This window comes from Erinaceus europaeus, chromosome 1, assembly GCF_950295315.1.
Source record: "Erinaceus europaeus chromosome 1, mEriEur2.1, whole genome shotgun sequence".
Lineage (NCBI taxonomy): Eukaryota > Metazoa > Chordata > Mammalia > Eulipotyphla > Erinaceidae > Erinaceus > Erinaceus europaeus.
In genome coordinates, this window is record NC_080162.1 from 155178434 (window position 1) to 155204909 (window position 26476).

Consider the following 26476-nt stretch of genomic DNA (forward strand, 5'->3'; position numbering starts at 1 on the left):
AATATAGATACACCTGGGGCCAGGTAATGGTGCACCTGGTTGAGCACACATATTACAATACGCAAGGGCCCAGGTTCAAGCCCCCAGTCCCCACCTGCAAGGGGAAAGCTTTGCAAGTGGTGAAGCAGGCCTGTAGGTGTCTCTAGGTCTCTTTTCCTCTCTGTCTTCCTGTTACCTCTCAATTTCTGACTATCTCAATCCAAAAAATAAATAAAGATAATAAAATTAATAAAATAAATACAGATACACCTTGAAAGTAATAAAAAAACTAATTTTAATTATAACATTGGTTCTACATTGTCTCTTAGAGTACTGCTTCTAGTTTCCTTATATAACAAAAGTATTATGTTAACAAGAATGAACATATAATGACATTAAACAAAAATTTTACCTAGTTTTATTTCTTCACACTAATAACCCATAGTAATTTAATAATCAATGAAGTCATTGAACCCTCACTGAAGTCAATTTGTTATCTTATTACTGTGTCTAATAATTTTTCAACATTTATGAAGCATCTTATTAATGAGAAGATATTGTTATCATTAGCATGCATGAGTGAGAACTGATTACAAGATCATGAAGACAAGCAATTAGAAGATAATTAAAGAGGGGCTGGACAATGTCCAGTGGAAAAGCAATTACAGAAGCCAGGCCTTCCACCTTCTGCACCCCATAAAGAATTTTACTCCAGGGAGTCGGGCAGTAGCACAGGTTAAGTGCACGTGGCGCCAAGCGCAAGGACCAGCGTTAAGGATTCCGGTTCGAGCCCCTGGCTCCCCACCTGCAGGAGAGTCAGTGGAGTCGCTTCACAGGCGGTGAAGCAGGTCTGCAGGTGTCTATCTTTCTCTCTCTCTCTCTCTGTCTTCTCTGCCTCTCTCCACTTGTCTCTGTCCTATCCAATAATGACAATATCAATAACAACAGCAATAATAACTACAACAACAATTAAAAAATAAGGGCAAGAAAAGGCAAATATATATATAAAGAATTTTACTCCACACTCCCAGAGGGATAAAGAATAGGAAAGCTTCCAATGGAGGGGATGGGATATGGCACTCTGGTGGTGGGGACTGACTATATGGAATTGTACCCCTCTGATCCCACAGTGTTGTCAATCATATTAAATCACTAATAACAAAGTAAAAAATAATAAATAAAATAAAAATGGCTGGGCAATGGTGCACCCAGTTGAGTGTACCTGTTATAGTGTGCAAGGACACAGATTTAAACTCCCAGTCCTCACCTGCAGGGGAAAAAGCCTCACAAGCTGTGAAGCAGTGATGCTAGTATCTCTATGACTGTCTTTTTTTACCTCTTGGTTTATTTCTGTCTCTATCCAATAACTACATGAATGAATAAATATAATAAAAAAGAAGAGTATCAAAGATTTGAAAGAACTAGATAATTGTTATTATAGTCCCACTATAACTAGAGGGCTCGAACCTGGGTCTTTGTTGATGGTAATGTGTGCCTCAAACAAGTACACCACTGGCTGCCCCTACATTCTGTTATTTTAAACTTATTTTTCTTAAAAAATATCAGCATAATTTAATGAAGAAGCATCAATACTTTTGTCAGTTATTTCCCCTCTTAAATTGTGAATATTCCTATAAAGGGCATGGGGATGGGAAATAGAGCCATGGTGCTAGCACTCCATTCTACATTTTTTGCTTTTAATTTGTTTGTCAATCTGAAACCTCATGTCCTCTAATATGATGATAGCACCATATTAACAGAGAAATGTTTGTTCAAGGTAGAGGCTCTCTGTAAAACTTAGTTTTTTTGTACCTGTTGAGGAACTGTGAGAACAATCCAACTGCTTTAATTAGCACTACAATGAGACATAGTAGGACATATGCTAAATAGTAAAAAAATTTAAATAAAAATATGATATCAACAGTTTAGATGTTCTATAAACAGCGAAAAGTTAGCTAGTCAGCTTATCAAGGTAAAATTTCAGTTATTTGGAAATAGTTCTACTTTGTCAAGGAAAGTTGAAAATATACATACTAATTCCACTCCCAACACACAGGAAAAATGCCTATGGCTATTTATTATGATTGCTTGTAGTGTGCATAAACTGGGAATAAGCTGCCCTGCTCTCCTCTCCTCTCCTCTCCTCTCCTCTCCTCTCCTCTCCTCTCCTCTCCTCTCCTCTCCTCTCCTCTCCTCTCCTCTCCTCTCCTCTCCTCTCCTCTCCTCTCCTCTCCTCTCCTCTCCTCTCTTCTCCCTTCCTCTCTCTTCCTCTCCTCTCCCCTCCCTTCCCCTCCACTGTCCTTTCTCTTGTACTCTTGTCTCCTCTCCTCTCCCCTCCCCTCCCCTCCCCTGTCTTCTCTCTTCTACTCTTGTCTCCTCTCCTCTTCTTGCCTTTTCTTTTTTATTTATATTTCAGAACTAAGGTCACACTTTGTAGGCTCCTTTTTAATATAGGAAAATCCATCATGGACCTTATAAACAGCAAGGCATACATTGTACCTTGTGGGTCCATCTTTGGCTTTGTCCTCTTAGAAAAGGGGAGAGGGAGAGAGAGAGAGAGAGAGAGAGGGAGAGAGAGAGGGAGAGGGAGAGGGAGAGGGAGAGGGAGAGGGAGAGGGAGAGGGAGAGGGAGAGGGAGAGGGAGAGGGAGAGGGAGAGGAAGAGATAACTGCCTTGCTCTACTGCTCTGATTTATCATTCTAAGTTCTGAGATTTCTGGGGTCTCAGGCTTGCAAATCCTATGTTCCTACATGTTAAACTCCTGTTCCATGTTAAACTATCTCCCTAGCTACATCCTTCCATTTTTAAGGAAGAAAATTTTGCCACAATCTTCTGAGATTTTAAAGCAAAATCTGTGCAATTAGCACTTGTGTCCAGAGAATCATCTGTGTGAGGACAGCTTAATGTGCCCATGGGTTTCTGAAAGAGTGACATATACCTGCTTGATTTCTGAATTTTTCCAGCTGCCTTAGAATAATTGTGAATCAAGAATATTGAACATGTAGATTATATCTAGCAATCTTTAAGATAGAATAACCTTTACTTAAGATTAATTATTGATATACATCACTGTTTAAATTAAGTTTATGGTTTTGCATCTTTCAGACTACACCTCCCTTAGAAGTGTGGGGGGGAGTGGTGTACCTGGGTGAGCACATACATTGCCATGCACGGGGACTTGGGTTCAAGCCCCCACTACCCAGCTGTAGGGGTTAGATTCATGAGTGATGCTTCAGGCATTGTTCTCTCTTCCTCATTATCTTCCCTTTCTTTCTCAATTTCTATGTTTCTCTAACTGAGAAAGAAAGAAAGAAAAGGAGATGTAAAAGATGCAAAACAGTGGATTCATATGTAGCCATGAGGTCAAGCAATAACTGGTAGAAAAAAAAGGAGGAGAACAATTTATTGTGGCATATTGCACAGCAGTAATAAGGAGGAACTAGGAGGTAGTTCATCAGATAAAATGCAAGATTTATGATGTGCAGGGCCTTAGTTTCAAATCTCACTTGGCACAATATATATGCACCAGAGGTAACAATTCAGGAACACTGTGGACAGTGGAACAGTACACTGGTGTCTCTTCTTCCTTCTCTTTGTCTATCCCTAATTATCTCTTACTCTTCCATTCTATAAAATAAAGAATAAGACAACTGTCCAGGAAGTTGCAGTGCTTAATACTGGTAATGCACACATGCAGTCCCAGGTACAGCAAGTAGAAAATAACATAGTTACAATAATAAAAAAGACAAGGGTGAAAGACAAGAAAAGTTGGAATAAAAGGAGAGAAGTCATTCTTAATATTATAAAATGGCTCTACTGTGCAGGTTAAACCTTCTGTCTCAGAGTCCCCAGGCAGAGCCACTACACCAGCCTGGCAGTCTAGGTTACACCTTCTGTTGTTCTTATAATTCCTTTCAACATCCCTCCTATACCTTCAAACTTCTAGTTTAAATTCTCTTTTTAATATATTTTATCTATTTAGGAGAAAGGCAGAGAGAAATTGTTAGGGAAGGCAAAAATAGGGAAGAAGAAAGAGAGATACTTGACTTGCAGCACTGCTTCACCATTTGTGATACTTCCCACTACAGATGGGAACTGAGGGCTTGAAAGCAGATCCTTTCATAACATAACATGCAAACTCAATTAGGTGAGCCAACAACCTAGCCCCTCTCACTGCAATTCTAAGATCACTAAAAAAAAAAAAAATCAATTATGCTTGTTCAAAATTCACTATTATTTTTGTCACACTACCTATAGATGATACATTAAGCTACATAGTATTTATATTTAGTGATGTCATGCTAAATATGCATTTCATTTTTTTAGCTGATGTACATAACTATGGTGTGTGAATGGAATTTGCATATGAAAATATTCTTGAGTTCATTAATTGGGCTAAATCTCTCAGAATAAAGTGGGTTTCTTTCAAGAAGAATTCCAGGAAAATTTCCGTTAGATACATTTCATGACAGAGGAACACTAAGCAGTTTAAGCAAATGTATATGCATTGAAATAATTTACCAAGAGTATGGTCATGTGATCTTGGAATCATCACTTACATTGTGCTTTGTGAGGTTGGAAATATTAGTTGCTATTGCTTGTAGCCAATCAGCACAGTCTTCAGCAGAGAGGCACTGAATAATCCCACTGCAAACCCCATCCACAGCAATGACTTGAAAAGCATTCTGCCTGCAGATATGTCAGAACAAATCAGATCAAAACATCAACTCCTACATTTATTTTCAACTTGAAATAGCATCTGGTGAACAAGCTCTACTTTTAAAGAACATGAGATAGCTTCAAATTTATATTTTGCTGTTTGTTTTTTATTATAAGTTTGCTTTTAAAGTGGAAGACTTTTAAGATCAACTCAAAGACTATATAATTTTGAATTACTAGAAAATATCTTGAGGTTCAGAAACATTTGGAAAAGCTTTGAGAAGAAAAATATACATTATGCAAGTGAAAGTATATCTAAGACTTTTCAAATATTATTTTCCCAGATTGCCATGAATTTATACATAGGGGTATATTTTTCTGGATAATACCATCACTTTGACATTTTAAAAAACATTTTCTGAGTTATAATGGAAATATCACAAAAAACCAACACACATAAATATTGAATATCAAAGTAAAATATCATTTTATGCCACAAGCTGAAGGACTTTGTCAGTTTCTATCTTGGAATAGTCATCTTCTCAAAGAGGTTTCAGAAAGTGAGGTTTATTTCTTCTCTCCAGGTCAAAAATTTCACTCTAAGTTCAAGTGTAAGTGTTGTGCATCACAATAAAAGAAAATTAAAAAATACAATAATCACTCTATAGCTATATTTTATATGGATTTTTTGCTGTTGTTGCTAGAGAACACTAAATGATGCCATCTAAAATTATTAGCGAAAATGCTACAAAATTTAAAGCAGCTCCCGATAGAACTAACAGTTTACTTCCCCCGCCTCCCCACATCAACTTCCTGTATGTTTAGCTATAAACTTAATGAATAGGAATAGATAAACACTCCAGAATGAATGGAAGCTAGCCAAATGCCTCCTGTCTGAAAGTTACTCTGCCGTACAATATAATACACTTTAGGAAACACATACTGTATTTATGTTCCAGCCAATTATAAAGCATCAAAATTATGTAGTTTAATATTCACAATTCTATGTAAATCATATGTGCTTTTCTACAAATAAAGACTTTTTCTGTCTCTTCTGGGATTTGTTACTAGGTATTCATTTCTCCAAAGGACACCCCCTGCCCAACACACACACACACACACACCTTGAATGTATATATGACTCTGCTTCTTAAGACCTTTCCTAAAAATAAGTCCAGATCTCACAACTGGGTACAGCATATAAAAAATTTTGCTTCTAAGGAATTCTCCATACATGAGACTGAAACACTTAAGGAGGTATGAAGTAGTACTCCAAAAACAGTATTTTAAAAAGTGATAATGACATTCAGAAAAAAAAATATTTTTAGAAAAGGTTGTCTCTTCTATTCCTTTTCTGAAGGTGAAGTCAAGTATGTGTTCGATTTCTAAGTAACTTCCCCAATTTTTCTTTAATTTTCAAAGAGAGAAAGGGAGAGGGGTGGACAGAGTGGAGAGAACAAATTTCCACTCTCCATGTACTTCCACGTGTTTTCTGCTTGTAGCTCTCTTCTGTGATGCCAGATATGGGACCCAGGACCTCAAGCTCATAGGGCCTTTTGCCTTTGTCCTAATCCCATATTCTTCCCCTCCTCCCATTAAGTATTCACTATTCTGAGTTGGCATTTTTCAGATAGGACAAAAGAGCCAGGGAGAGAAGAAAAGACAATATTGTGCCAAATTTTCCTCTACTGCAGTGGGGGAGGGGCAAAGTTCAAGCTGGGCCATGCATAAGTCAAAGCAGGGACCATCCCAAATAAGCCTTTTTGTTGGCTCTATTCCTATAGTCCTGGTTAAGTACTTTTAACTGATAAAAAAAATATATATATGTTCATTTTTTTTAACTTTCTCTTAAAAATGACATGAAATGTCTTTAAGGACAATTATGGCTCTAAATAATGTAAAAAGAAAATTTTCACAACATGAATATACATTACAACTTCATATATCTTACTTAGCTTCGATATCGATATTCAACTACAAGAGTGTTAAAATACTCAGTCTAAATAATTTATGGAAAATAATATGTAATTTGAGCATAGTGATTATATTTTCTTTCTACTTTCTAATGATCATAACTGGTGCTTAATCTATCATCAATCATATCTATCATCACCTTCATCCTATATATATTTATACTCTCTGCTTTAGCTGAACCATGACAGTATAGTATTTTGAACTGATTTAACTTACTGTATTTACATTTAATATATAATATTTACAGTGATATATGTGCATATTTCTACATAGAATGATCTAAAGAGCTGATCTTTTACAAATTAAGTATAAACTTAAGATGCATATATTAATATGTAATATTTTACATTATGCTTTGACTTTTTAGTTTAATTTGAATAAAATCCTTTCATGAATATACAAGAAGCATTTGAGCAATTTCATTGTTTATACTCCACTCATACAATATAAACTGATCATAAAGAACATAATCTGGTTTATATTTATTCCTCTAACATTGAATACATGAGTACATTGGCAAATTAGTCCACTAAACTGTGTCTCAATCCCTTAAAGTGAAAAAAAAAAAACCTTAGGGGAGTCAGGTAGTAGCACAGTGGGTTAAGCACAGGTGGCACAAGTGCAAGGACCAGCCCAAGGATCCCGGTTGGAGCCCCTGGCTCCCCACCTGCAGAGGAGTTTCTTCACAGGCAGTGTAGCAGGTCTGCAGGTGTCTATCTTTCTCTCCCCGTCTCTGTCTTCTCCTCCTCTCTCGATTTCTCTCTGTCCTATCTAACAACGACATCAATAACGACAATAATAACTATAACAATAAAACAACAAAGGCAACAAAAGGGAATAAATAAATATTTAAAAATAAATAAATAAATAAACCTTAACAAATGTTTCTGAAGTAACTGATGGGATGCAAATGGTTTTACATATCACTGAAGCTCTGTGAATAATTTTTCTCTGAGTAATATACTAAAGTGGTTTTGTGTGCATCTTTTGTGGAGACTGAGAAGGATAGTTGCAATTCTATTTTATCTTTGAAGGGAGAAGTACAGATGTAATATATTAGATTTAGAAAAGCCCAGGACTTTATTTATTTATTTAGGTCAACATTAGGGCCTTGCCACTCCAGGAGGACTTTTCCATATAGAAAAATATATAGAGGAGAGCTGTCATAGCACCAGTTACCCCTAGTGCCACAGTATTCTCAGGAGGTAGACCAGAGGTTCAAACCTGGGTCTCATATATTAATTTTTCATCCTGTGTCTTTCCTAATAAAGTAAATTAATTCTAGAACTTTTTTGTGTCACTTATTTCAGACTTTTTTTTGCCTCCAGGGTTACCTCAAATTAAGTCTTAATTTTCCTAGTCTATGTAGAATTTATTTTCTTATCTTCTTTAACATAGTATAATATAGACATAAAATTTGCATGACTGTTGTAGTAGGTGAAACATGTAGTGCTTTTTAAAGAAAGCCTTGATTATCACTGGTATATAATAAACCATAGTAATTGTAAACCTGCTGGCTTACAAAAACAAAACAATGACATGCAGGGGTCGGGTGGTGGCGCACCTGGTTAAGCGCATGTATTACAATGCACAAGGACCAGAGTTTGAGCCCCCGGTCCCCACCTGCAGGGGGAAAGCTTTATGAGTGGTGAAGCAGGGCTGCAGGTGTCTCTCTGTCTCTCTCCCTATCTATCACCCCCCGTCCCTCTTGATTTCTGGCTGTCTCTATCTAATAAATAAATATAATAAAAAAGTTTAAAAAAAAAGAATGACATGCAATGATAGAGCAGAATAGCAAAGAGAGTACTACACTAAGATGACAATACTGTTTCTCTTTGAAAGTATTTGAACAAAATCTATTAAGCTGAGCAAACATTGTAGATAAATTGGAATCCATTATTTGCTATCTGCCATGAGCCTTCTGGGACTGAACCCTTAACCTGCGTGACTTGATACTATCTCTCGGTAAATAGTACCAAAATAGAGTTAAATTGTAGGGCAATTTGCTGGTGTTGCAGAATTTTTTGGGGTGGGAAAGAAATATTTAGTGACTTCAATAATGTGTTCTTTGTGAAAGTAAAGGAGACAGATGTAGAGGAAGAACTGCAGATATTTCAAATATAATATCATTACTGAGCACCTCTTTTTACCAAAAAAAAAAAAAAAAAAAAAAAACCCCACCTTATAGCAAACCACTTTTTCTTTTTTCTTTTTTGGCACCTGTGTTATTGCTGAGGTTTGGTGCTTATATTGAAACCCCACTATTCCCAGTGGCCTTTTTTTCTTCTTTTTCTTCTTTCTTTTCTGATAGACAGAATAGGGGAAGAAAAAGGGAGATAACTGCAGCATTACTCCACCACTACTGAAGCTTCATCCTTGCAGAGAAGAACAAGGACATCAACCTAGGTACTAGACATAATAACATGTAACTCTTTTAGGTGTACCAGTCCACATCTGGTCCCTAACCCCAAATTAGTTTTCAATTCAATTTGCCTCAATAGTTATCTTCTCACGGTCACTCCAATAAATCGCGTATTCTCCATGTTTTCTGTCACAGATAAATCAACTACTTTCTTCTCCGTAAACCTTTTTTTTTTTTTTTTTTTGCCTCCAGGTTTATTGCTGGGACTCAGTGCCTGCACTAAAAATACACTGTTCCTGCAGCCATTTAAATTTTATTTTACTTATTTATTCATTCATTCATTTTTGGATAGGACAGAGAGAAACTGGAAGAGGAGATGAAGATACAGAGGGAGAGAGAAAAACAGACACCTACAGCCCTGCTTCACCACTTGTGAAGCAATCCCCTGCAGGTGGGGAGCCAGGGGCTTGAACCAGGATCCGTGTGCAGGTCCTTACAGTGTGCTTAACCTTGGGTGCCACCGCTGGCCTCCCTCCTTAAAACTTGATTTCCAATGGTTTCTGTGATAGTATCTTAGTTCTTCCTCCTACCTATACATTCCTTTTATCCTTCACTCAATGAAATCCTTCACAGAACTCCTAAAATATATATTTCTGAAGGTATTATCCTTTGTTGAGAACCTTACTTGATCATTATGGACTTTTCAGTTTTTTCACTGTTTCCACCATCACTGACCTTTGAACTTCATCAGGAAAATAATCAAATTCAGTGTCTCACACTTACAAATAATACATTTATATTTGTTTACCAAGTGAACAGTTAGCTCTTAAATATGAATTTCTTTGAATTAAACTCTAAATAATATCTTAGGATCCCTTATTATTATAATATGCATTAAGCATAGTGTATTTACTAATAATCACTGATAAAAATTACTGTTACCATAAAAATAAAAAGTTAAAGAGGTATTTGCTCCTTCAAACACTTGCTTTTTTTCTTTACAACTTGAAGTTAAATATTTCTACATCATATATTTGCAATTTTATTTTTATTATTTTTACTTATCTATTGGATAGAGACAGTCAGAAATTTAGAGGGAAGGGGGAGATAAAGAGGAAGAGAGACACTGGCAGCACTGCTTCACCACTTATAAAGCTTTCTCCCTGTAGCTGGGGTATTTGCATATTTTTAATTTTTTAAATTATGTTATGAAAGAGAAAGAGATCAGAACACTGCTCAATCTGCTTAGTTCTAACATTGATAGTGCTAGGACTCAAAATTAGGTCCTCAAGAATCTCAGACATGCAAATCATTTGATCTAATACTGACTTATCTCCCTAGCTAATCTGCATATTTTTAAGAGAAAAACAACATATTTTTAAAAATAGCAATAGTAGGAATATTAGAAATGTTTTTGAAGTCCCAGAAAAATAGAACCAATATGCAGAAATAAAAAGAAACAGGAAGATTAAAGGAGTACATTTAAAATTTTATTTAATAATACCCTGAAGAATTAATATGTATATTTAATTAAAATAATATAGAATATACTCAAACATAGCAATAGATAAAAGGCTGGGAATTGGGTGGTAGTGCAGCAGGTTAAGTGCACATGGTGCAAAGTGCAAGGACTGCCATAAGGATGCTGGTTCGAGCCTCCGGCTCCCCACTTTTGGGGGAGTCACTTCACAGGCAGTGAAGCAGGTCTGCAGGTGTCTATCTTTCTCTCCCCCTATCTGTCTTCCCCTCCTCTCTCCATTTCTCTCTGTCCTATCCAACAACAATAACAACAACAGCAATGGCAACAATAACAACAAGAGCAACAAAAATAGGAAAAAAATGACCTCCAGGAACAATGGATTTATAGTGCAGTCACTGATAACCAGCAATAACCCTGGAAGCAAAATAAAGAAAAGGAAAGTCAATCTAGTTAGGATTCCTCTTACACTGCTTTTAAATGATAAAAAAAAAAAAATGGAAAAGAACACATTCATAATTGTTAGAATTTACATACAAGTTGCTAGCAAAGGATTGCTAGTATGGTTATAGAATCCCAATAGAAGACTTTTTGTGATGAAAACATTCTCTGTTGTCACTATGATAGTTGATAAAGAATCATGCCTATATGATAACATACTCTAAAACTGTACACACATATCAACATGTGTACTTAGACACACTTTCAATGTGATAACTAAACAAGAGGTAGATTTAATCACTGTGAATGTCCTGAAGATAGAATTCTTCCAAGGTTTAGACAAATGTTACTAACTGGAAAAATGAATTAAGGAGAAATATCTGTATTATTTATTCTGTGACATTTCTATTCCTTACAACAGCATGCAAATCTTCAGCTATCTAAATGTAAGAAGTTTGATAACAAATCCCTAAAATTTAAGCACTGAATAGAAAATAGATACTAAGATAGTAGGTATAATTTCAGATATATCAACATTTAAATTAAAAGTAATTCAATTAAACAATTCAATTAAAAGACTAAAATTGGGAGCCAAGATGGTGACTCAGAGACAACATATGGCCTGAACTCTGCAAGGAGGCTGCTTCAAAACTGGGAATTTCAGATGAATGTAGGAATTCTGGGTCAGTATTCTGATAGGGGTGCACTGGGTGGGCAAACAAGAACTAAAGAAGAGTCCTATAATTCATATTTGGGTTGGCAAACAGAGGCCAAAAAGGAGCAAAGGAAACAGGGAGATTGGCTGGGAGTTTTCTGTTTTGCTAGTTCCCAATACCCACATCAGCTACTCCTGGTGGGACTCCTGTGGAAGGAATTTCTTTAGCAAGATTCCTGGATCAGCAGGGATGCATTTCAAATGGGTGTCATTCAAAAGATATTGAAGGGAGCTGGTGTTCTGAGTGACAGAATACCTAACCAATCAAGGCCTCCATTTTGCCTGGTGCGTTATTCAGGAGTGTCTTTCAAAAAGCAGGGATAAAGAAAGGATTCTAAAGGCCGAAAGGTAAAAACAAAAAGTCACATACTGGGAAAAACCCATAAGACTATCAGCAGACTTTTCCACTCAAACTCTAAATGCCAGTATAAAATGGCAAGATATCTACCGAACTCTCAATGAAAAAGGGTTTCAACCAAGGATAATATATCCTGCTAGACTTTCATTCAGACTAGATGGAGGGATGAAAACCTTCTCAGACAGGCAACAGTTAAAGGAGGCCACCATCACAAAGCCTGCCTTGAAAGAGGTTCTGAAAGACCGCTTATAAATAAGAACATCACCATAATACTTGCTATCTATCAGAGCAATAAAAAATGTTGAATAATGGCACTGCAATACTTTAAATACATAATATCAATAAATTTAAATGGCTTAAACTCACCCATTAAAAGGCACAGAGTTGGAAGATGTATTAGAAAACACAACCCAACCATATGCTGCTTGTATCCCACCTGACCCAACAGGCAAACACAGACTTAAAGTGAAAGGATGAAAAACTATTAGAGTGGAAATAAACAACAAAGAAAATAAGAGAACCATGCAAAAGATCACCGAGGCCAACTGTTGGTTCTTTGAAAAATTGAACAAATGAATCCTACAAAAGCTTCAGAAAACAGTTAATACAATACTTTTAAAGATCTTTCAAAAGATTGAAGAAACAGGAACACTCTATGAAGCCAACATCACCATGATACCAAAAGCAGATAGAGACACAACAAGAAAGGAAACCTACAGACCAATATCTCTGACGAACATAGATGCAAAAATATTAAATAAGATCCTGGACAATGAGATACAGCAGTATATCAAAAAGAATATAAATCACAACCAAGTGGGATTTACCCCAGAAATGGAAGGCTGGTTCAACATACGTAAGTCAATCAACATCATTCACTACATCAATAAAAGCAAAACCAAAAACCACATGATTCTCTCAATAAATGCAGAGAAAGCCTTTGACAAAATACAAAACCCATTCATGCTCAAAACACTACAAAAATGGGAATAGATTGGAAATTCCTCAAGATAGTGGAGTCCATATACAGCAAACACACAGCCAACATCATACTCAATGGACAGAAACTGAAATCATTGCCCCTCAGATCAGGGAACAGACAAGATTGTTGATTATCACCATTAAATTTCAACATAGTATTGGGAGTTCTTGCCATAGCAATCATGCAAGAGAAAAAAAAATCCAATAAATACAGATTGGAAGGGAAGAATTCAAATTCTCACTATTTGCAGACAATATGATAGTATACACAGAAAGACCTAAAGAATCCAGTAGAAAGCTACTGGAAATCATTAGGCAATATGGGAAGGTGTCAGGCTACAAAATCAATGTAAAAAATCCGTGAAATTACCATGGAGATATTTTCAATTACTAGATACATAATCAACAGCAAGAACAAGCAGTCTTTGACCGCTGAAAGGATGGTCTATTTGTATAGGGGCCAAGAAACTGAGGAATGTCAAGGCAGTAACTCTCCTTGGCTTATCATCTCCCATGTATTTTAGAGACATTGATCTAGAAGCCTTCAACCCAGAACCATCTACAACAAAATTGCTAACAAACAATGAATGAAGACAAGAGCCCAGAAGAAACTACAAATAGGCCAGAAGTAACCATATATAAGAAAAGTATGCAAGCAATAATAAACTTATTAATCACATAAATGAAAACAACATTGGAGGAAAGGAATGGCAGTATTAGGGAAACAACAGTTGAGACCCCCAAGGAAAATACTGATTATCTTGAGGCAATTAGAGAACTAAAAGCTGAAATAGCTGTAATGAAGAAAGAAGCTGAGGCAAGGGAAAGCAGACTAACAGAAGCAGAAAACAGATTTAGTCAGACAGAGGATGAGTTAGAGAAAACAAAGAAAGAGGTGAAAGAGCTTAAAAAGTGATTTAAAGACACTGAAAACAACAACAGAGACATATGGGATGATCTCAAAAGAAGTAACATTCATATAATTGGCCTGCCAGAGGAAGAAAGAGAGGAAGGGGAAGCAAACATTCTAGAAGAAATAATAGAAGAAAACTTCCCAGACCTGAATAACAGAAAGGACATCAAGATTCAAGAGGCCCAGAAAGTAACAAAAAGAATCAACCCAGACCTGAAGACACCAAGACACATCATAGTCACAATGAGAAGAAGTAAGGATAAAGAAAGGATCCTAAAGGTTGCAAGAGAGAAACAAAAAGTCACATACAAGGGAAAACCCATAGGATTATCTGCAGACTTCTCCACTCAAACTCTAAAAGCCAGAAGAGAATGGCAGATATCTATCGAGCCCTGAATGAAAAAGGGTTTCAACCAAGGATAATATATCCTGCTAGACTTTCATTCAAACTAAATGGAGGGATCAAAACCTTCTTAGACAAACAACAGTTAAAGGAGGCAACCATCAACAAACTGGCCCTGAAAGAGGTTCTAAAAGACCTCTTATAAACAAGAACATCACTATAATACTTGCAATATATCAGAGCAAACAAATTTTTTTAGAACAATGGCACTACAATACATTAAATCCATAATATCAATAAATGTAAATGGATTAAACTCACACATCAAAAGGCACAGGGTGGGGGGATGGATCAGAAAACATAACCCAACCATATGCTGCTTGCAAGAATCCCATCTGTCACAACAAGATAAACACAGACTTCAAGTGAAAGGATGGAAAACTATCATACAGGCTAACGGACCACAAAAAAGGGCAAGAACAGCCATTCTCATCTCAGACATGATAGATTTTAAATTAAATAAAATAATAAAAGATAGGCAAGGACATTACATAATGATTAGAGGATCAATCAGCCAAGAAGACTTAACAATCATTAACATCTATGCACCCAATGAAGGACCATCTAAATACGTCAAGTACTTACTGAAAAAATTCCAAAAATACATCAATAGTAATACAGTAATAGTGGGAGACTTCAATACCCCACTCTCACACTTAGACAGATCAACAAAGCAGAGAACCAACAAAGATACAAGAGAATTGATTGAAGAGATTGACAGACTAGACCTCTTAGACATTTTCAGAGTCCTTCACCCCAAAAAACTGGAATACACCTTCTTTTCAAATCCACATAACACATACTCAAGGATAGACCACATGTTAGGCCACAAAGACAGCATCAATAAATTCAGGAACACTGAAATCTTCCCAAGTATCTTCTCAGACCATAGTGGAGTAAAATTAACATTTAACAACAAACAGACAATTATTAAAAGTCACAGAATTTGGAAACTAAACAACATACTCCTTAAGAACCACTGGGTCAGAGATTCACTCAAGCAGGAAATTCAAATGTTCCTGGAAACAAATGAAAATGAAGACACAACCTATCAAAATATTTGGGACACAGCTAAAGCATTACTGAGAGGGAAACTTATAAGCATACAATCACATATTAAACAACAAGATAAAGCTCAAATGAACAACCTTACTGCACACCTCAAGAACTTAGAGGAAGAGGAACAAAGGAACCCTAAAGCAACCAGAAGGACAGAAATCACTAAAGTTAGAGCAGAAATAAACAACATCGAAAATAAAAGAACCATACAAAATATCAATGAAGCCAAATGTTGGTTCTTTGAAAGATTAAACAAAATTGACAAACCCCTAGCCAGACTCACCAAACAAAAAAGAGAGAAGACTCAAATTAATAGAATTTTCAATGATTGAGGAGATATCACAATTGACACCACAGAAATCCAATTACCAAAATCAATCAAATACCTAGGAATAAAGTTGACCAAAGAAGTGAAAGACTTATATACTGAAAACTATGAGTCACTACTCAAGGAACTAGAAACTGATACCAAGAAATGGAAAGATATCCCATGCTCATGGATTGGAAGAATAAATATCACCAAAATGAATATTCTCCCCAGAGCCATATACAAATTTAACACAGTACCCATCAAAGTTCCACCAAACTTCTTTAAGAGAATAGAACAAACACTACAATCATTTATCTGGAACATGAAAACACCTAGAACTGCCAAAACCGTCTTAAGGAAAAGAAACAGAAATTGAGCCATCACACTCCCAGACCTTAAACTATATTATAAAGCCATCATCATCAAAAAAGCATGGTACTGGGAAAAAAATAGGCACACAGACCAGTGGAACAGAATTGAAAGCCCAGAAATAAATCCCCACACCTATAGACATCGAATCTTTGATAAGGGGGCTCAAAGTATTAAATAGAAAAAGGAGGCTCTCTTCAATAAATGGTGCTTGGAAAACTGGGTTGTAACATGCAGAGGAATGAAATTGAACCACTTTATGTCACCAGAAACAAAAATCAACTCCAAATGGATCAAAGACCTAGATCTCAGACCAGAAACAATCAAATACTTAGAGGAAAACATGGTAAAACACTTTCCCACCTACACCTCAAAACATCTTTGTTGAATCAATCCCAACTGCAAGGAAGACTAAAGCAGAAACAAACCAATGGAACTACATCACATTGAAAAGCTTCTGCACATCCGAAGAAACTATTAAACAAACAAAGAGACCCCTCACAGAATGGGAGAAGATCTTCACATGCCAGACATCAGATAAGAAAATAATCACCAAAATATATAAAGAGCTCAGCAAACTTAGCACCAAAAAAGCAAATGACCCCATCCAAAAATGGGCAGAGGATATGAACAAAACATTCACTACAGAGGAGATCCAAAAGGCTAACAAACATATGAAAAACTGCTCTAGGTCACTGATTGTCAGAGAAATGCAAATTAAGACAACACTAAGATACCACCTCACTCCTGTAAGAATGGCATACATCAAAAAGGACAGCAGCAACAAATGCTGGAGAGGATGTGGGGACAGAGGAACCCTTTTTACATTGCTGGTGGGAATATAAATTGGTACAACCTCTGTGGAGAACAGTCTGGAAAACTCTCAGAAGGCTAGACATGGACCTTCCATATGATCTAGTAATTCCTCTCTTGGGGTTATACCCCAAGGACTCCATAGCACCCAACCAAAAAGAGGTGTGTACTCCTATGTTCATAGCAGCACAATTCATATTAGCTAAAACCTGGAAGCAACCCAGGTGCCCAACAACAGATGAGTGGCTGAGAAAGCTGTGGTATATATACACAATGGAATACTATGCATCAAGAACAATGAACCCACTTTCTCTGACCCACCTTGGACAGAGCTAGAGGAATTATGTTAAGTGATCTAAGTCAGAAAGTTAAAGATGAGTATGTTATGATCCCACTCATCAACAGAAGTTGAGGAAGAAGATCTGAAAGGGAAACTAAAAGCAGGACCTGACCAAATTGTAAGTAGGGCACCAAAGTAAAAGCCCTGTGTTGAGGGGTAGACATGCAGCTTCCTGGGACAGTGGGGGGTGGGAGTGGGTGGGAGGGATGGGTCACATTCTTTTGATGGTGGGAATGGTGTTTATGTACACTCCTAGTAAAATGTAGTCATATAAATCACTAGTTAATTAATACGAGAGAGGGAAAATTAATTGTATGTCTCGAAGTTTTTCAAAACACAAACTGAATCTTTTCAGTATATAGGCTATGTAATTGATATGCAGACTCTCTCAAAAGCCTAGACCAAGTAGATCAGAAGCAACCAATAGCACAGCTATATACAAGATACTGGGTACTGTCCAGCAAACCATAACAAAAGGACTTTTCAAAAGTTAACTCTCTTTTCAGTCACCAGGTTCCAGGTGTCATCAGGATGCCGGCCAGGCTTCCCTAGACTGTAGACCCCACCAATATGTCCTGGAGCTCTGCTTCCCCAGAGACCGACCCTACTAGGGAAAGAGAGAGGCAGACTGGGAGTATGGACCGACCAGTCAACGCCCATGTTCAGCGGGGAAGCAATTACAGAAGCCAGACCTTCTACCTTCTGCAACCCTCAGTGACCCTGGGTCCATGCTCCCAGAGGGATAGAGAATGGGAAAGCTATCAGGGGAGGGGGTTGGTTATGGAGATTGGGTGGTGGGAATTGTATGGAATTGTACCCCTCCTACCCTATGGTTTTGTTAATCCTTTCTTAAATAAAACATTTTTTAAAATTTTTTTTAAAAAGCAACTTGCATGGAGTAAACAAAAAAAAAATCAAGTAGTTGTCTGACTCTCACCATTATTTATTCTACAGAGCTAACTTAGACCCTTAATTTTTTGTCATGTGAGCTAAGATTCCACTCTTGCTTATAGCATCAACAGAGAATCTATCATACATAATAATCACATCAACAAAAGATTACTACCCTATAAAAAGACAATCAGGATTCTAAATTTCATCCTTTAATAGCCAAGTGTCCAAGATTTTTAGTCACATTTTATGAACATCACTGCCATAATGATATTTTAAAAATCAATTACAAGGTCTTCTAAAATAAATTTAAAAATGGGCATTTCTGCCAAGTAGAGATATGAAAGTATCCCAAATGGACATCATATAACTGAAAATGTAAACAACAAAATAAAATCATGATTATGGACTCAAGTACAATGGGAAAATGATATAGGCTATAACCAGAGATGTTGAAGAAAATCAAAATATATTTTCCTGTATGAATAGGAGAAAGAAAATCGATACAAAAAAAGTATAGATTCTTAAAAGGGAGAGAGCACAGAACTTTGGTGATGGGTATGGTGTGAAACTTTATCTCTATAACTGTACAGTCTTATAAAAACTATTAAATCTCTAATAAAATTATAAAAATATATAGGTAGTACTTAGAAGTCTGTTTCTTAATTGACTATGCAATAATTTATAACCACCACTATCAATTATGCAAGCTCACACCACAGTAGTTGTCAAAGAAAGAGAAAATTTCCTTAAGGAATATTTGAAGAACAAACACATCTAAGCAAGGAAGATTAGGTAAATCAAAGTTGCCAGTGAGCTAGTTGTGAAAAATCAGCTTGGAATAAAAAACAAAATAAACATCAAAAAAAGAATAGGTCAATGGATTTTCACTGAGTTAAAAGGAACAATCTTTTCTCCTGCTTGTTCAATATTTTGATTTCTGTATTTTGTTGCTTAATAAAGCCACCTTAAACTTTTTCTTTTTTTTACCAGATCCATTTAATACTCATTGGCAGATGGCTGAGGAAAGCAACTTTCCTTGAATGAAAAGTACAGTAATCAGATTTATCAACATATGTTTCTCCTTTGGTCTTAAGTTATAAGATTGTTATGAATTCATACCACAAGAACAATGAAACAAATTGCAAAAGGAAAACAGATGTGCCTACTCTCCAAATTTGTACTTCAATTTTAAAATCCATCGTGATAGTACTGCATAATTGTTGTGCTAGTAGAAGGGTAATCTGAAATAAGAAAAATAAGAAAGCTTTAAAGTATTCTAAACAGAAAAGACATGTTAATAAAAAGTTTGGAACTAAGGAACAAAATTTATTGGAGAAAGCAAAAACTAAGTTAATATAATAGATTGGCTTTTCCATGGTCTTTTTTTTTTTAATGTTTTTCTCTTTTGTTTCCCTTGTTGTTTATCATCATTGTTGTTGTGATTTCTGTCATTGTTGGATAGGACAGAGAGAAATCAAGAGAGGAGGGGAAGACAGAGAGGGGGAGAGAAAGAAAGCTGTAGACCTGCTTCACCATCTGTGAATCGATCACCCTGCAGGTGGGGACCCAGGGGGTCAAACCAGGATCCTGATGCAGGTCCATGTGCTTTCCACCATGTGTGCTTAACCCGCTGTGCCAGTGCCTAGCACCTAGCTCCCGGTTTTTAAAAATCACTTTTAATGACTGAAGAGATAAAGGAAAAAAAGGACCTGGATGTTAGACCAGAAACTATCAAATACTTAGAGGAAAACATTGGTGGAACATTTTCCCATCTAAACCTCAAGGATATCTCTGATGTTACAAACCCAATTGAAAGGGAGACGAAAACAAAAACAAATGAATGAGACTACATCAAATTGAAGAGCTTCTGCACAGCAAAAGAAACCATCACTCAAACAAAGCTACCCCTTACAGAATGGGATAAGATGTTTATATTCCATACGTCAGACAAAAGACTAATAATCAAAATATATAAAGAGCTCACCAAACTTAGCAACAAAAAGGCAAATGACCCCATCCAAAAATGGACAGAGGATATGAATAGAATATTCACTATAGAAGAGAACCACAAAGCTAATATAATCCAGGTCACTGATTGTCAGAGAAATGCAAATAAAGACAAGATTGAGATACCACCTCATCCCTGTGAGAATGGCATACATCAAAAAGGAGAGCAGCAACAAATGCTGGAGAGGTTGTGGGGAAAAAGGAACCCTCCTATACTGCTGGCGGGGAATGTAAATTGGTCCAATCTCTGTGAAGAGCAGTCTGGAGAACATTCACAAATCTATAAATAGACCTCCCAGATGACCCAGTAATTCCTCTCCTAGGGATATATCCTAAGGACTGTTGGGCATTAAACCAGCTCCCCCTGCTCCATGCCGCATTGCAGATAGTATGGCCTATTTACATAATCATTATTTTGCCTATCTATCTTCTTTCTACCTCAAGATCTGCCCTACCTGCATGGTATATGAATCCCACCAGTTAAAACCATTGCAACAGTTGCTAAGGACACTTCCATCTTCCTAGCATGCCTTTTGCCTCTTTCCCCTCCCTTTCCTAGCCATTTATGACGTGCCACTTCTGTTTCATCCCATAAAACCCACTTCTGTTCCTGGTTTCGCCCTCTTTTCTCTCCGGAGTCCCAACCTGGAGAAGGGCTGGAGTGCAGAGTGGGAGGCCACCACTGTGGTTAACCTGCTGTGCTCACACCAGACTCTGGAGAGTTCACATGTGAATAAAGAATTGTATTACCACGCCACCACAAGTTCCTGGATTCCTCTCTTCCACCCGCAATGCTAGTCTGGCATTCTGGTGCCCAAGATGGGGCCTAACTCTCTCAGCCCCCAGATAAGTATACAGCCTCTTGTGTCTCTGCAGCCTTGTGTTTTACAAAGGTACTGCGGTTATTTTTGTCCATATTCTTATAAGAGACTTCCCAAACCCTCTACTCTTTTTTCATGAGACAGCTTTTTTTATCTCTGGGACATTTTGCTCAGGGCTGCACCTTGGATCCTCTTGACCAAGGTCACAGCTTTCAGGAGATATGCAGGGCCCCCTCCCAAAAGGCTAAGGGACTTTGAGGCTGAGATCCAAGATTTAAGGGAATAGGTCATTCTGCTTACCCAGCACCATACATGCTTTCTAGAGAAAGAAAAGCTTGCCCCGATCCTTACCTACCCTAAGCCCTCTGCATTTCACCCAGAGGCTTCTGTTTTGGTAGACACGCCTCTGGCTGCCGCCTCCCGCTCTGCACCCCAGCCCTTCTCCAGGTCAGGATGTGGGAGAGAAAAGAGGGAAAAACCAGGAACACAAGTAGGTTTTATGGGATAAAACCGGAAGTGGCAAGATTCAAATGGCTAGAAAAGGGGGTGGAGAGAGGCAAAAGGCATGCTGGGAAGGTGGAAGTGTCCTTAGCAACTATTACAATGGTTTTAACTGGTGGGATTCATATACCCTGCAGGCAGGGCAGGTCTCCAGGTAGAAAGAGGGTAGATCAGGCAAAACAATGATTATGTAAATAGGCCATACTATTAGCAATGCAGCATGGAGCAGGGGGAGCTGGTTTAATGCCTCACAAAGGACTCTATAACACCTGACCAATAAGATATATGTACACCTATGTTCATAGCAGCACAATTCCTAATAGCTAAAGCTTGGAAGCAACAGCTGAATAGTTGAGAAAGCTGTGGTATGTGTACACAATGGAATACTATGCAGTTATTAAGAACAATGAACCAACCGTCTCTAACCCATCTTGGATGGAGCTAGAAGGAATTATGTTAAGTGAGATAAGTCAGAAAGACAAAGACAAGTATGGGATGATCCCATTCATAAACAGAATCTGAGAAAGAATAGAAAGGGAAACTCTACGTAGAATCTCACTGAGTTTGGAGTATGGCACCAAAGTAAAAATCTCTGGGTGGAGGGTGTATATGTTCAGCTTCACTGGGCTTGGGGGGCACAGGCTTTTGGTGGTGGGAGTGGTGTTAATATACACTCATATTAACTTATAGTCTCATAAATCACTATTTAATAAATTATAAGAGGGGAAAAATGGATCAAATGTTTCAAACTTTTTGATACACAGACCATAGTTGAGTATAAATTCTTTCAATCTAAGCACTTAAAACTTCAAATTGGTAATCAGATTGAATTTTAACACTGGGCTCAAACTGTTAATACATTTATAACAATGACTTATTCTTTGAAATGATGACTCTCCTAAAATTAGACCAGGGATAATAGAAGCTATTATTGGCATTACTTTATAAGATACAGCTATCTGTAAATAGTATAAAAGGACATAAATTATGGTGAGGTCTCGTATGATACAACAAATACTAACAATGAGATTTACAAAATCAACCCAATTGCCAAATAATTTGATTATAGCAATAATTAACTATTGCCTTCTTAAACCCTAGGGCAGCAGGAACCTTCTCCTTTCTGTATAAAGCCCATATTTCTCCCAGGCCTGGAACCTCTAGGGTGGGGCTCACTTTCCTGCATGCTTCTCTCAATTCAAACCAGCTGATACTGCTTCTACTGACCCCATCCTATTCAATGTAACCAGTACCACTTTGGCATGTTTCACTTCAGACTATGTCCAGAGACATCAGGTGTAGAATGTCAACCCTTTAGCTTCATTACTCTGGTGAGACTTTTCCTAACACATATGATTCCCTAATTCCATTCGAGTGGTGCACTTCTTAACGAAGCCTCAAAATCTAGAAATAGACCAAGGCCCATGAGATAGGGGCATATGTATATGTATCCTTAAGTTAGGGAGAAATATATACATTAAAGTAAAAGTGCACAAAAATTTTCAGTGAGTCAAAAAATCAAGCAAAAACACACCTTAAAGTACCTAAGGAAACAATTACTACTGAGACCTAGACACCCTCCTCACCTACCTCCTATTACATGTCCTTCAATCACTTCAAAATTAACCTTGTCAGACAATGTAAGAACTACAAAAGCTGAGTAAGGTTAAGAGACTGGCATACTTCAATGGTAACTCTTGAGTCACTAGCAGGCCACCCATCAGCTTGGGCCCCAGTCAGGGAGTTGTGGGATTCCTAAACGACATGATGGGCCTAGAACTCTAACAGATTCTTCTTGCCACTGTCACTGGTCATCTCCATCAGATGGTCCTGTATAGGACCTTGCCCTGAATGTGGATTAACATTGGTAAGGAATGTCCCATTCTCAGAAGGGAGTTTGAGCAACATACTCTACCTACTACCTGAGGAAGATAAGATGGGTCCTAAAATTAGTATAAGCCTGGAATGTTCCTAGCCTTGACCACAGAATGCCGGATCAGACCTATAGGGATGCAGAGGTTACATAGTCTCCTGTGCTGAATATGGACTCCAGATCAAATTGATGGGGTTTACAGTTAGCAATATTTATGTACTTTCCCCATATTTGAGAGCAACTCTCTTCCTGATCCAGCTTTCTAGTCCTTTTTCCAACTATGATACCTTCTCCCCAGACAATAATATAGGTCCGCCTGCATATTAGATGTCAGGCTCAGGAAAAAAAACTAGTAAAGTCATGGGCCCCTTGGAATATACCTAAAACAGACCTACTACTTTTTCCAAAACAGAGACTCCAATTTTTTATTTGCAGTATCTTGCCTCTAGGTTTATGATTAGTCAACATTTTTTTCTGCTTTATATCTTAATTCTTGTTTTCAACCACCAGGTTCCAAATGCTACTATGATGACATTCGGACTTCCCTGGGCAGAGGACCCTACCAATGTGTCCTGGAGCCCTGCCTCCCCATATCCCTGCCCCACTAGGGAAAGAGAGAGACAGGCTGGAAGTATGGATCGACCTGCCAACACCCATGTTCAGTAAGGAAGCAATTACAAAAGCCAGATCGTCTACCTTCTGCACCCCATAATTACCCTGGGTCCATACTCGCTGAGGGATAAAGAATAGGGAAGCTATCAAGGTTGGGGATTGGATAGGGAGTTCTGGGGAAATATACCTCTCTTATCCTATCATATTGTCAATATTTCAATTTTATAAATAAAATTCATAATGCTACATGATAAAGTATTTGACTTATGTAGTAGTAGTAATAAAGATGATAATGCTTAGAAAGTCAGTAGGGCAATGGCACCTGAGTAGATGTACGGATATTGAAGTATTTAAAGCAATTACTCAATGAACTATACATTCTCTAGTGTGACATGTTGGTTGATTAATTGGTTGACTTATTAAGATTTCAGTCTTATACTGGTGGGCACGAGGAATAACATCATTGCAAGACTGGCAAGCTCCTCATGGGGCGCGAGTGCTTCCACACTACGATCATCTCTGGCATTATGCTATTCCACTGCAGAATACTGTGCCCCAGTATGGTTCCGTAGCCCCCATGTCCACTTGGTCGATTCCAAATTATATTCCTCCATGAGGATAATTTCTGGAACCATCCATTCCACCCCGGTTCCATGGCTGCCAGTTCTTAGCAACATTGTCCCGCCAGATATTCGTCGGGATGCGGCATCATCTAAGTTCATTTCCCACGTCTATGCTCGACCAGACCTGCCAATATACGCAGATATCTTCGCCCACCCTGTCCATCGCTTGACGTCTCGTCACCCAATCTGGTCTCCTACGCCTACACTGAACTTCTCTGTTCCAGACTCTTGGAAACAGAGTTGGCAGTCAGCTGAGGTAAAGAACAAACACCTCATCACAGACCCCTGCAAGCGTCAGCCCGGCTTTGACCTAGCACGTTATGATTGGGCCCTCCTCAATCGCTATCGAACAGGCCATGGCCGGTGTGCCACTGTGTTCCACCGCTGGGGAGCCAAAGACGACCCAAACTGCCCCTGCAGCTACAGACAGACTATGACCCACATAGTCAACGGCTGCCACCTCTCCAGATTCAAAGGAGGTCTCGAAACTTTACATCAGGCTCAACCTGATGCTGTTAACTGGCTACGGAAGAAGGGCAAACGCTAGAAGAAGAAAGTCTTATACATAAACAATTTCACCATGCCTTTCTCGCTTTTACATACAGATAAAGAGACAGAAAGATATGAAGAGAGAGGGAGCCACATCCCAAAACTGGTCTTTCCCCAGTATGATGACACTCTCATGTGGTACTGGACCTATACTCAGTTACATGCTATCTTTCGTTTGGTCACCTTCGAAAATTTTTGATAAATTCAAAAACAGTTTAATACAGAAGATGGCAACATGTAGGTCTGTCACTTTCCTTCAAAAAAGTAGATCTGAAAAATCAGTGATTAAACCAGGGACTAAACATTATGGCTATGGTGTCAGATACAGCCTGCCACCTGTTTTTATAAACATGTTTTGTAGAAATATAGCTATTCCCACTTATTTATATATAGTCTATGATGATTTTGATGGCAGGGATAATAAATCCTGAAAATATGAAAACATGCACTGTACCAGTTTTTATAGAAAAGTTTCTAGATCCCAGCATCTTCCATTTCAACTAACACCTAAGGAAAAAAAAGCCAAAATATTTAAGGAATATATAATCCAGAAAGAAGGGCCAGGAAGCTATTACAGAGGTAGCACACAGGATATGCATGCAAGAAGTTCCAGATTTGATCGTCACTACATCCAATAGTCAGGATTTAATGATACTCTGGTCCAAAGTTATAGAAGGAAGAAATAAGAAGGAAGAAATCATGATTTATAATTTATGCACATAATGAAAAATTTCAGGGGATCAGGTGGTGGTCCTACCTGGCTAAGAGCACACACTACAGTGCATAAGCACACAGGTTCAAGGCCCTGGTCCTCACCTGCAGGGGTAAGCTTCACAGGTAGTGAAGCAGTGCTGCAGGTGTTTGTCTTTCTCTCTTCCTCTTTATCTCTCCCTCCCCTCTCAATTTTTCTCTATCCTTGTCCAATAATAAATAAATAAATAAATTTTAAGAAGAAAATCTTCAACAAAGTCCCAATTTAGTCATTTGAAGAAGTTAATAAAATTTTAAAACCCATAGTGCAACTAAAGTAGATTAAAAAAAAAGAAAATATATATGTATGTTCAAGGTTGAAAAAACCTTTGTTAATAATCTTATACTTATTTTAACAGACAGTAGGAGATTATTTATAAATTCCAACACACTTTTTGTTATTTAGATGGATTATTCAATTTCTTTGAGAACATTTCCTATTGAACTAAAACAATAAGGAAGAAACCAGTAGAAACTTCATTAAATGAACTGAATAAAACATATTCAGTTAGGAATAGAATCAGGATTTAAGTTGGGTTTTTTCACCAGATTCATAAATGGTTTATTGTATTATATCCTTCTGCACAAGTTGATCTTCCTACTGTTACAAATATGCTGAAAACAGGAATTAGACAGCATATTCAGTGTTTGATTAGAGGACTCCAATACAATAGGAAATTTTACAAATCATTG

At 37.5% G+C, this 26476-nt stretch overlaps 1 protein-coding gene across 2 annotated transcripts in view; it reads right to left on the reverse strand.

Moving 5' to 3' along the window:
- Positions 1-26476, reverse strand: part of SNTG1 (syntrophin gamma 1) — a 333984-nt gene that overhangs the window by 163363 nt on the left and 144145 nt on the right. For both annotated transcript variants that reach the window (XM_060198528.1, XM_060198531.1), the window contains one exon: positions 4539-4668. In XM_060198528.1, coding sequence (XP_060054511.1) covers positions 4539-4668 — 130 coding nt within the window. The remainder of the gene's footprint in view (positions 1-4538; positions 4669-26476) is intronic.